Raw genomic sequence first — 13,082 nt, 5'->3', positions numbered from 1 at the left:
TCTCTTAGCTTGAAACGGTTCTATTACAACTCCATTCACATTAACTGCATAAGTAACTGACTGTAAACAGGCCATTGTCCAAGAGACAAACTGGTATGGGAACCCCAACTCTAGCATGAGATGTTTCATAAATGGCCACTCCACTGAATCGTAGGCTTTTTGTATGTCAATCTTGACCATACATCTTGGAGAAACACCCTTTCTACCATAACCTTTTATTATTTCATGGCTTAAGATAATGTTATCAAAAATCACCCTGCCTTGTACAAATGCAGATTGGTTCTCACTGATGAGGTAATCCAATATACATTGCATTCTATTGGTTAAGGTCTTGGAGATGATTTTATATAGCACATTACAGCAAGCTATAGGCCTAAAATCCTTAATTGAGGAAGCTGTACTTGTTTTGGGTAGTAAAGTAATCAGAGTAGTATTTAGAGCTCTAGGTAAAAAACCTGTTGAGAAGAATTCTTGTACAGCTGCAATGATTTCAGCACCAATCCAATCCCATGTTTTTTGAAAGAAAAGGACATTGTATCCATCTAATCCAGGAGCTTTTTCTAGATTCATACTAAATAACACATTTTTTATTTCCTTGCTAGAGAAGGGAGCACATAGCTGTAACTGGTGGTTGTGATTGAGTATAGGGCCTCTTGCAATAATATTCCTATCCACCATAGGAAGACTAGGAGTTGCACTTCCCATCAAATTCATATAGAATCTTCTAATCTCTTCTTGGATTGCTCCTTGAGTTGCACATTTAGTACCATTTGCTCTGAGCAATAATTTGATAGTATTTGCATTTTACCTAGCTTTCACATAGGCATGAAAGTATTTTGTGTTCTTGTCACCTAATCTCATCCAATCTGCTCTGGATTTCTACTTCCAAACTCTCTCTTCAACATACTCCATTTTTCAAGTTTTGCAAGCATTTCTTTTTCTTTCTTGATCAGTTCCTCATTGAGCTTGTCCCTACCCAATTGGTGCTGAATATCCTGTAGCTCAGATCTGGCATTCAAGAGTTGAGTACTAATTAATCGATATTGGGTAGCATTCAACTTCTTCAAAGGAATATTGAGCTTTCGCAATTTATGCCAAATATTGAGAAGTTTGTTATCATGGCAGTGTTGTCCCCATACTTCCATTACCATCTTCTTAAAATCTGGATGGTCAGCGAGCACATTTAGAAACCTAAAAGGAGTGTTCATTTTAGTAGTATCACTTTCTATATTCAACAACTGAGGATAATGACGTGACACTCCTTTATCCATCAATTCCACCACACTTGCAGGATAAGCTTGAATCCAGCTTCCATTAGTTATAATTTTGTCAATAAGAGAGTAAATTCTCTCCACTCCCTCTTGATTATTGCACCATGAATAATCATGTCCTATATGCCGCAATGGATGCAAGTCATTATCTCTCAAGCAACCTGCAAATTCTTTATAATCAGTATCTGTAACTGAATTTCCCTGGAACCTGTCCAGACTTTGTAGCAGAGAGTTAAAATCTCCCCTTATTATTAAAGGTTCAGTCATTGCTTCACATACTTTATCAATAAATCTCCACAAACTCTTTCTGAGCTCATTTGTATTGAATGCATAAACTGCCACACACTGGAACTTAAGTCCAGAGCTAATTTATGTGATCTCACAATGTATCGCTTGAGCATCATTTTCAATCCATCTCACATTCACTGTCTTTGGGTTCCAACAAATCCATACCCTTCCATTTTCCGCATGAGTGTAATTATGAACTGCTTCCCAGTTTCTACAAATCTTCTCAAATACTTGTTTAAATTTTCCAATCTTCACTCTCGTTTCCAACATTGCTATACAATCTACCTTATTCTTATGCAAAAAACTTTTAATCTCTTTTTGCTTAAAGGGTTTGTTACAACCCCTGACATTCCACATCATGAGCTTCATATTGTCACAAAGGGGATATGGTCCCCGCCCCCCCTCAGTTTGTTCATTGGTTCCCCCTTGATCTTCAAATGCATGATAAGAATTTCCTGTTGGAACTGAATCCATCTTCTCCACCGTACTTACTTTATTTGCCACTTTCCTGGGAACTTGCCATTCTTCTCTGACTTGTAGTAGATTATGTGGTGCCTCTGAGTTTGAAGGTTCACCAGTGATAGGATCCTTTTCTTTCACTGGTTCATCAACCAGTTTTTCCTTCACCTTTGGTACCCATTGCTTCTTTTTAAGAGCTTCTTGATATGTTTTTGGTTTTCCAGGTTCATTACAGTTATGCCCCACCTTTAGACATACTTTGCAGAAAGGTGGAACCCAATCATACACCACCTTTTGCTCAACTTGTTTCCCATTAGCTCCCTCAATCATGACTTTATATTGTATAGGCTTAGTCACATCAATTTCCACCAGCATACGTGCATAAGAAATCCTACTTTGAGTTGTAGTAAACTCATCTGCATATAATGGAGTACCCAAAGCACTACCTATTCTACTCAGAGAGTTAGCACCCCAGCAGTTAAGAGGAAGGTTAGGTAGTTGAATCCACAGTGGAACTACTTTTAACACTTCTTTTTCAAAACAAAATTCAAACTCCCAAGCCTTAACAATCACAGGTTTAAACGCTATAGTGTGAGGTCCATTGAATAAAACTGAATCTCTATCCTCCACATTCTGAAATCGAATAACAAAGTAGCCTTCATTATGATAAAAAAATCTCTGGCTTATTTTTCCAGAAATATGCTCACATAAGAAATTGTTGGAGAATCCCCCACCACATATTAGATTGGCAATTGACAATTACATATCTATTAAGAAACTCATTGGAAAATTATTAATTAGAGAACCATTATTGATTCTCTTTAAGTAAAAATAAAAGTAAATTGAAGAGTTTAATTTTGTAGTAGCACGTCTATTTAAATTTATTGATATCATATAGTACATTTTATTTTTGATAATGAACTACACATATCTCAGGTTCAACCCTTTATTTTTCGACTTGCTCATTGATTATAATTATTTTCATGTTTATTCAAATTACATGGCATGTATACACTAACGACTCACTGATAAAACTATTTTTCAGATAATTTTTTTTATTAAAATTGAAACCGAACTAAAATAATGCAACATCGTTCAATATTACAAAATTAAACTTAATAAATTAATCAGTTTTATTTATGAAAACAAATCCTATCTTTTCTGCAAAATAAATTATTTGGATGTTGCATAAGAACTTTATTTAAAAATTTCTATTTAAACAAAATTATCGCATAAATATGATTTAAGTATTAGTATTAAACTATATGCAAAAAAAATTGTTTATACATCTTAAAATATTATATGATATATTTGTCCCAAGGGGACACCAAGCGGTGCGACATCCTGTGTGTAAACAGTGAGGTCTTGGGTTCAAACCCCCTCTCCCTCCCAAACTCCCCCAAGTCAAAAAAAAATATTATATGATACATAATGATACTAATTATCATTTATACTTGCTTTTAATATTTAATAATTTATATATTTATACACAATATCAATTATAAACAATTAATTATTTCAAAAACCGAAAATTCAAATATTTTCAAATTCATGTGTTTATTGAGATTATGCCGTTCATAACTTCAAATTTTTTTTTTTATTGAGATTCATGTTCACATTTAATACTAGTTTGTAATAAAAAAATGAAATTTTTAAAATTCGTGACAAATTGTATTTCGATGAAAATTTATGATATTACATGCATTTAACTCTTTTTTTTTTACATTACATAATTAAATAAAAAAAATTTTTAAGACCGCACGATGGAGGACTCAAACCCAGAACCTCAGGTCTTAGGCATTAACATCCTACCGCTAAACCAACACACGCACACAACTCTTATTGTTTATTTTTCTCTTCCAGAGGTCCTCTTTGGAGTTTGGACCCAAACCTCTTTAATTACAATTGGAATTCCTTAATAGTTATAACCAACACTGCTTAGTTCTTCTGTTGGTGCAAAATAAGTGGATTAAGTTAAGTCCCTTTAGTTTCGGAAGGCAAAAAAATGAATCACAATAAAAGTCGCACAGGAAGAATGTCAAGAAGATGCCATTTACAGGCTTATTCGAGGGAAACCCAAGTATACTGACCATCATCAATTACAAAACTTTGATGTATGTAAAATTGCTTAGAAATTACTCTTGAAGCATTGCTGCATACTCTTCCTACAAAAAACATACATTAATAAGATCCTAATGATTCAGAATTTATCTATAGAACTGACCAGATCCACTGTGATCTACATCTCTAGTAAACTCATTTATCTCCTGCATCAATCTGAAACATATATACACGAATTTAGCTCAACTTCCACTCCTAGTTTTTCCATGTACAAGCACAGGCCTTGCTTCCTTCAACTACAACACGGCTCCCACGAGTAGCAACCAAAGGAACTTGCGACTTCGTGCATTATAAATTTTTCCACCCGGTATTAGCATCCAAGCTTCGTCTTATTCTGATCAAAGCTGCAAGTATCAGTACCTAGAAACACGGTCAGAGGCGTGCAAGCCCGCTATTCGGAGATCTTCCAGAGCAATATAGACGGTACTGGCAGCAGTAATGATCCAAGAAAGTCGGGGTGTCATGGTAATGAAATGATAAGAAAGCTATTCAAAGAATGATAAGCAAATATCTGTATTGTCTAGTTGAAGAAATAGGTGGAGTCGAGAACGTCCTTCAGATCGAAGTCTCCTCGTTCTGGCAACGAAGGGAAGTTTAGGCCTGGGAATGACTTCTCGAAACTCTCCAACAACTGTTAAGAAGATAAATCAATTATTGACCTTATAATAATAACTATAAAAAAGTTACCTGAATAGAAAATTGGGACAAACACGAGGTGAAACCATGCAACAGTGAAATGGACATACATTCTCCAAAATAGGTGCGTCATACAGCTCAACAAACTTCTCTCTTAGAATCTTGTTCATTTGATCAACATCACAAGCATGAGTCCAATATGAATCATGCACTCCTGAGGTCATTTACCGGGTTAATATGTTGATGGTACAATAAAATAATCACCACCTGAAAATCAAATTCAGTTCTTATAGACCTGCAAAACTTAAGCCTGCTTGGGAGCAAGCAATGGCAGTCATCATCATATGTGAGCCATCAAGAGAATGCACGAAATTCGGAGGAAAAGCCGTTCTCTGCCGCTTGGTCATCACCTAGAAATGATCATGACAATGCAAATTATGATGTTGCCGTGCTTACTATACCCTTCTTGGACAGGGGAAGAAAAAAGCATAAAAGAAGGGAAGAGTTACCTTATCAGTTTCGCGTTGAAGTGTTAAAACCTGAAGGGAAGTCTTAATCTGCATTCAAACCAATGATCAAATTTTTGAAGGAAATGGTCATTGCATTGAATTATTGTTGTTGATGCTGGTGTTGAAAGAAGAGGTCCAAGAGATAAAGCAAGATACCATGTGCTTTCCTAATTTGCGGTAAGGCTGGACAACAGGGAGTCCAAGTGGTGTCGTCCAACGAACTGGTTCGTTTTCTGTTGCTATAATCTGCAGGTAAGGCTTATAATGATATAAATATAAACTCTGAGATGAAAGAGAGAGACAGAGAATACAATGGACAAACCTTTGCACAGTCTCCCAACCAGCCCATTATGCCTCTTGCAGCCTCAAACATTTCTCCTAAGGCAGTCAAGGTGGTCTGATTGACGGTACCAAAGGAAATTTGCACAAACCATGCTAAATCAGAACTTGAATAAATGCAAGATAAAATGTGTACCACCATAAAAGCATCTAAACCATTTGAGAAGCACATAACAGTTTGAGTTCAAAATTTAGTCTGAAAGAAGCAGAAAGCACTAACTCTTGCAGCGTAGCAAGCACAGGCAAACAACTCCGCATCATCATCCATAGCATGACGCTCCTTCAACCTCCTCTTGATTTGGTCACGTGCACCTATGTATGTGACACCATACACTGATGTCATGACTGTTTGCTTGACTAACTTTCTATCCACCTGTGACAAAATTAAGAGTAGATTCAATTAGCATAGTGACAAAAGCCAATGTGGCAAAACGATATCTTGCAAATCGGAGTCACAGAAACCAATAGAAATTCAGGTAGAACATAACACCAGAGGAGACTAGTCACAGGGAAGAACAAACAATAGTAGTTTGTTTTCTATTTTGAAATAAAATGCTTATACATAATAAATGACAAAAAAGATAGAGAAACCTGGTCAATTAGTAGCCTAGCACGGTTGACATTGGGATCAATGGCAGGGTCTCCAGCAGCATCTGTCTTCATTATCTCAAGAACTCTGCATCGAAACATTTCAATGAAATTTTAGCTTGTGATAGTTTGACTAGAATGTTCAAAGTAACATCACCAATATTATTTGTTGATTGAAGTCCTTTGATCCAAAGAGAAACCTCTAAGAGCATAACTCAGAATTACAAAATAGCAAGTTACCCTTAATTAAACTAACAGGGCTAATTTAAGAGCTTATAAGCTTTTGAGAAGTGTTTGACAAAATAATCTCCTAAACAACTTATAAGTTGTGAAAATAAGATCCAACAACTTATAAGTACTCCAAAACATTAAGTCCCTCAACCCCAACTTAATTTTTCAAAATCTTATAAACAACAATCAATTTATATCTCTTCAATTTTCTCTCTCGAACTCACAATTCTCTCTAGCTCATAAGCTCAATTATCCAAACAGTTTGACAACTTATAAGCTCTTGAGACATTACATCTTATAAGCTCTAGAAACATCTTATAAGATGTTGGAGCTAATAAGCGCTCTAAAATAAGCTTAGCCAAGTACCCTGTAAGGATGTTTTGGCAAGATGTTTGCTATAAAGTCGTGCAGCCCCTAGTTCTTGAATTTGGTCATGATTGAGTCTGTATTAAATTCACTTTTACTATCAAATCATTTGAGATTTTCCCTTGTGCAATACGGGCATGAAGTCGGGTAATCAAAGTCACAATGGAAACAGAGCATCTCGTTTTCAAGCTTACCTTGCAGCAATCCCTGAATAAACATCAGCCGGCTTATCTCCTGCAACAAGATTGACTGCAGCTGCTCCAAGCTAAATAATATAATAAATTTCATGTCAAAAAGGAAATAAATATTGTATTACTTCCAAATTAACTGAATTTCATCCGTTCAAACTTATTAGGTAATAGGTATATAGTCGTAATGGTTAAATGAAGAAATATAATATAGTGATAATGCTTAAGATGCATGTTTGTACTTTATACATACCAGTAACATTACGAATTCCAAAAATATCACAAAAATCAATGTATGTGCAATAGAATGTCACATCAAATCAAAGTAAAACAATCAAATTCTCATTAGTTGAGGGACAGCCACCTCTGTAGATTACGTGTGCTAAGAAACATGGTACTAACAGGAAAAGAAGGGTGTCCAATGCTGGTTTTAAATCTGTATGCTCTATACCTAACATCGAGGGTTGAAGACAACAACTCGAAACACAATATAAGGTACTGGATGAAAATCCTTGTTTCTAGCTGACTTTAATGATACACAAGATGTCAAGAACATGGATAAAATTAGTGATGTTCTACCGTATCCCTTCCAAGAGCAGCGTAGTGTTGCAAGCCATTACACGAACCATCCTTGAAATTGAAAATAGAAAGGGGTGAAAAGATTCAGCTCAAACAATGAAAGCAACAGTTTTGCTCAAACAGATAAAAAAAATGTGACTTGACAATCTATTACCTGGTGGACAGGAATATGTGAGAGTGCAGTTTCAGGATATGGACTTCTTAATGCCTCAGATAGGCTCATGCAAGTGGCCAAGCATTGGAAAGGATCCTCCGCACCTAACCACCATCGTCTCCCTTCAAGAGGCCGATCAGCAGAGTCAAATATATCCTCCAGATGGTTTTCAGTAAATGATACCCGACCCTCGTATGGGAATTTGTCAACGCCACCACCGTATAAATTTGCTAAATGTATTTTTAACCAGCGTAAGCCTGACTTGCCAAGCGGACGAGCTTCTGCAAATTCTAATATTCCTCGGCAGAGATCAGAACCAAGATGATTCAGATACGGATGCATGGGATATGCACGCCCTCGGAAATCTAAATTGTGAGGGTAGTAAAATCCTTCTTCGTCCTTCATTTTTCTGGCCACCTACTCTTCGATAAAATTTATTAATTAATATGTAACGCTGCAGAACATTCCCAAGTGCCAATCAAACTAAACGAATGAGCTTTCTTACAGTAAGTTTGAGTTCTATATCACACCGCTGTGAATGCCTTTCACTGTTCTCCTTTTTAACAGTTTTAACTTTCCACCTCCATTTCTTTATTTCTGATTCATCTTCTGTATCAGGTTCCTCTGGTAAAGGGACCTGATTGACCATCAAATTGAGGGGACATTAAAGAACTTAAAGCAATACAAAATTATTATTTTGTCAACTGTGTGAGAGAGGGTTGGCTTTATGATTATATTACCAAAAGAAAAATAGAAACCTTTGCCAAGAAAAATGCATTATGTTATTCTTTCCATGCAAACGTTACTTACATCTTCACGATCTACCAAGTCGGCAAGCTGACCTCCGTTAGCCCAGATTCTGTCCACAAGACTCAGTATTCTTTTATTCACTCTCCATTTAGTATTGCCAAGAGTGTTGAGTGCCTGGATAAGATAAAATAAAATTTGAAGATTTTTAACAGAGGATAGGATAATTTTCAAGTCATCAACAGTGAAAACAAAATACTAACAATACACGAAATCTAAATTACAAGAAAATAATGCAGAAGAAAAGTACAAAGTGGCACACCTGATAGACTGGTTCTAACTGTTCTTTTGGAGTTCTTTTAACAGCCTCCCGTTGTTGTTTTGCACCATGTGTTCGCATAATATATGATGGTAGAAATAGATAAGCACCACGCTCATACCTACCAACAATTGAGAATATTAATTTGCTTCATGATATGCACTATTACAGCAGAATCTAAAACATGGCTATGAGCACTATCATACGTGAGTCATTCTGAAGTTCCATTCTAAAACGTCATACGTTTAGGGGATTATCTCGATGGATTAGCTAGAATCCTTTAGAAAAAATAAAAAATAGATACACCCCTTGATCTCAAGCAGGAGTCTCTTAGTAGTATAAACACAACCGTGGCTGCGCAGATTACAAGTGTAAAAAATATGGCTGCATTAGTAAAAACTAAAAAGAGATTCACACTCAATGGTCCAAAAAAATCCAAAGTACACTTTGGGCCCTCCCTCATCTGAACTCATTTTGTTAATTTATGATATTTCAGCCATTCTACCAAAGCCCACATCCAGACCCACTCACCCTTGCTTCCCCAGCACCAACTTAATCAACCAACCTCCCACTTATAAGATCAAATATCTGTCTTATAACATAACTTGTAAATTTCTTCACTACCACCAAGATTAATATAACCTTAATAACGGCCCAAGACTTTCCTCAGAGATAATAACATCATAGATGATCATTATATAGAGAGGGAAAAACAATGGCATTACAAAAAGAAAATAGCTTGTAGCATACCATACCATGTATATTATCATATGGCATGAAAATAACAAAGGCAGCACACCATGAACACTTGTCAAAAATACTGAACATAGAAACTTTTTTCTGTGAGAAACAAAGAGCAGCATACCCTGTCCAATTTAGTGGAGGAACCAACATTGGCATATATGGCATCACCATGTGCCTTGCCTGTATATACAAAGAAGAAATATATAATTTTCTTAGAATCAGCATTTCTCAAAAGAGAGCAAAATCATTTTCATCATCAACAAGAAGCCCAAAAACTGCTTGAAGCTTACAACAAGTTGTGCTTACAGTTTTTTCCAGCCCTTTGCGAACTAGAGGATCACACTCAATCACCCCATACCTCCTGGTCCCTTTCCTACAAAAAGTTCATCGTGAAAACACCCAAGCAGTTAGTATTCGTAACAAGGTACCAGGGGATCAAAAACTCAGATAGGAACCATGCAGTTGCACTCACAATGTTTCAACAGATTTGAGCGTGTGCACAAATGCAGGACGAATATCAGGAGGGGTATCATCCATCTGATCAACCGGGGGTTGTATGTAGGCAGTATCCATTAATAACTGAATCAAACGGCAGCCGACCTATATAATGTATCACGAATGCGTCATCAGTATTACTTTCTAAGAAATATGTGTCGAATCACCTTGAGCAGATGAAAAACAGATAGAGACATGATTGCAATAGTGTGTGATTCTTCAGAGAGTAAACAACTCATGTGTTTACTTCTAAATGAGAAGTCTAAAATCAGAATAGTGAATGGCAGACAGAAACAGGAAAGATATGCAGCAAGCTTCATAGAACTCACTCAGTATGTATACACGGGAACATAAAGACATATGCGTAGGGAGAGGATATATTATGCCAACTACCTTGACTTGAGCATCCTGTCCCCAGGCCTTCAAATCATCTTGTCGGCTCACAATTCTCCTGACTTGGTGTACTTTTTGTTTCTTCATCAAAAGCTGGACCTTTTTCCTTAGTCTCTCTTGCTCCTTAGCCGCAGCAGGTTCTTCATCACAAGTTCTATTTAATGAATTTTTCCTCTTGCAATTCTCCAAAAACTTATGAATCCTAACCTGCTCAATAATAAAACATTGATCATTGAACATCCAGGACATGTTAACTTCCATTATTCTTCTACTTACTGCAGAAAACTATCTAGCATGAGTGAAGAGAAGGTGTAAACTAAATAAACCAATATGGCTATTGTAATTCAGTTCTTCAAGCCAACCTCATGTTCAATGGCTTCACCAATATGACATGCAGCTTGTACAACTCTGGCACTGCCATTGCCTCCTCCAGTCATCAACAATGCCATCAACTTATGCATAGTAATAACTGCCATCATATCTGCAGGCAATTGATCAAAATAAGGTGCATACGCGGCCCGGTTTTTTCCTTCCTGACATGTGTCTTGCTCAGCAGCAATGGCATCCCTCAAAGGCTCAAACCACCCCAAGAACAATGACTTGATGTAAGGCAAATTAGGAGCCAATTTCTGCTCACACATGTCAACTAAAAGCTCTTGGTACTCTTTCGCTGCCTCCTCCCATGCCTCCGTCTCCACCTTGATCTGCCTCCTCCTAAGAATGTTGTATTTCCCTAATCCCATTCCTCCCACCATTTTTTGCTGCTGCCTCCGCCCCTGGATTTCTGGGCTTTTTGCATCGATTTCTTTGTTAAGCTCTTCCACCAATTCCTGAATTTCGTCGACCTCTTCTTCGGACGTGGACACTAAAGCCTCAGCTGCAGCGGCATAACCTCTTGTAAATCTAAGAGAATCACTAGGGAAACCATATTTAGGAGGGCCCACATCGTGCTCCCGTCGTAAGATTGTACCTTGGAAAAAACCCAATCCTGAGCTGCCTGTATTTACACCGATTTGGGGCTGAAACTGCATGTCCTCTTCACAAAGGATAGAATTCTGAGAGTATTTGACAGCGCTAAACGCATTGATTGATGGGTGGGATTCTTTTAAAATCTTGAATCTTCTCAAACAGGACTGTTTCGATAGATGTCTCCACATATTGCGATGGGTGAATCAACTGGATTGACGAGCAAAAGAGACCACAAAATGTGATCAGTATGACAATTCGTTGAAGAGAGAAATTAAATTAGGAAATCAGGCATTCGAGAGCCAAAAATGGCGAAAAATAGGGCATTTTAGTTTGAAGAGAGTACAACGGAGGATAGGTGAAACCAACCGGAGGCTGTGGCCGCCTTAAACCCTTCCAAAACCTAGATCGACTTTATTAAATTGTTTTGTTGTTTTTTTGTTTTTTTGAAACGAAATTGTTTTTCTTTTATTTGCTTAATTTTTACAGATTTTTATAACAATAATGCTATTTGGTAAAAATATAATTAAATACTTTATAAAATAAATTTATTTAAAAAATTTGGTTCAAAATAAAATAGAATTTAACCATTTTTATTGTTTTCTTTATATTGTAATTTTTTCTGTAATTTTTTAATTATTATTATTTTTAAAATACACAAACTACAAATAAAATAATAAAAAATAATAAAAATTGTTAAAAATTTACGGAAAAACTACAATATGGAAAAAACAATAAAACTAACTAAATCTTTTTAAAACTTGAATCAAAATTTATAAATAAATTAATTTTTAAAAGTTTTTGACTTAATTTTTGTCCGGACAAATTTTATCCAAATAACACTACTATTTTTATAAAATGTTATCATCAACATTATAAATTATACTTATTTCAAAAAAAAAATTATTACTCACTCCGTCTCACAAAAACATGAACATTTTGTTATTTTAGGACATCTAACAAAAACGTAATATTTTTATTTTGGTACACTATCCCACCACAATCCCTTTACTTTTTATAAAGTTGGACCCCTATTTCACTCATAAGAGCATCCACAATGGAGAGTCAAGGTGGGCTCTTAAATGTAGCCCCCACCATTTAAGAGCCCACCCCTTGACTCTCTAATTTATATTTTCATTTCCTATTTAATTTTATTGTTGTTTTTAATTAAAATTAACATTAAATTTAACAACTCAAATTTCATTAAATTTAAAAATTAACCCTACATTGGTTGAAAATAAAAATTGTAATACAATTAAATAAAGTCCTAAATTACTTAAAATATAAAAAACATAAAAAAGAAACCTAAAATCTATGGGAGATTGTTGCGTTGCTTGATTTCCGCCACCTTGGCCAAGTGAAATATCAACTCATCGGGATTCATTTGAGAGGTGTCCCTACTCATCAAGATGCTATCGGCGATGTCGCGTTGAGTTTGGGAGAATTGTCCCATGACCTTGACCATCTCCGCCATGTACCCGAGAGCTCGAGCATTGTCGTCGGATGCCTCGGCCTTTTTCCTGCCTTTTCCTTTGTCTCTCTTCGCCGCCTTTTGGCCTTGGGGCCTTGTGGAGATACTTTGATCACTAAAAGTTGTTGTGTCGCGACCGTCCGAGCCCTTGGAGCGTTTATCGGAGTGGGCATCATCGCCAATGCTCGCAAATCTTCTAATTCGTGTAGTATTTTCCA

The 13,082-nt window shown here is 36.2% G+C and overlaps 1 protein-coding gene across 1 annotated transcript; it reads right to left on the bottom strand.

Moving 5' to 3' along the window:
* Positions 1-4,054: 4,054 nt before the first annotated feature.
* LOC130995921 (DNA-directed RNA polymerase 1, mitochondrial-like) lies at positions 4,055-11,789 on the bottom strand. Its single transcript, XM_057921419.1, has 19 exons — positions 10,790-11,789; positions 10,428-10,634; positions 10,012-10,139; positions 9,846-9,912; positions 9,661-9,719; positions 8,799-8,916; positions 8,540-8,653; positions 8,235-8,366; positions 7,730-8,146; positions 7,576-7,626; positions 7,003-7,073; positions 6,215-6,299; positions 5,844-5,996; positions 5,607-5,681; positions 5,441-5,530; positions 5,285-5,332; positions 5,071-5,185; positions 4,886-4,989; positions 4,055-4,770 (listed from the first exon to the last, which is right to left on the bottom strand). The coding sequence occupies exons 1-19, from the start codon at positions 11,582-11,584 to the stop codon at positions 4,660-4,662; spliced, it is 2,940 nt and encodes a 979-aa protein (XP_057777402.1). The 5' UTR covers positions 11,585-11,789; the 3' UTR covers positions 4,055-4,659.
* Positions 11,790-13,082: the final 1,293 nt, after the last annotated feature.

The sequence above is a fragment of the Salvia miltiorrhiza genome, chromosome 7, assembly GCF_028751815.1.
Source record: "Salvia miltiorrhiza cultivar Shanhuang (shh) chromosome 7, IMPLAD_Smil_shh, whole genome shotgun sequence".
Lineage (NCBI taxonomy): Eukaryota > Viridiplantae > Streptophyta > Magnoliopsida > Lamiales > Lamiaceae > Salvia > Salvia miltiorrhiza.
Note: the sequence above shows the minus strand (reverse complement) of the source record. Positions and strands in the feature narration are given on the sequence as shown.

Coding starts and splice junctions, on each gene's coding strand:
- LOC130995921 (XM_057921419.1), bottom strand. CDS start 11,584: ATGTGGAGACATCTATCGAAACAGTCCTGTTTGAGAAGATTCAAGATT. Junction 9,913..10,011: donor CTCAAATCTGTTGAAACATT/GTGAGTGCAACT, acceptor AACTTTTTGTAG/GAAAGGGACCAGGAGGTATG. Junction 5,682..5,843: donor GTGCTTGCTACGCTGCAAGA/GTTAGTGCTTTC, acceptor ACCGTCAATCAG/ACCACCTTGACTGCCTTAGG.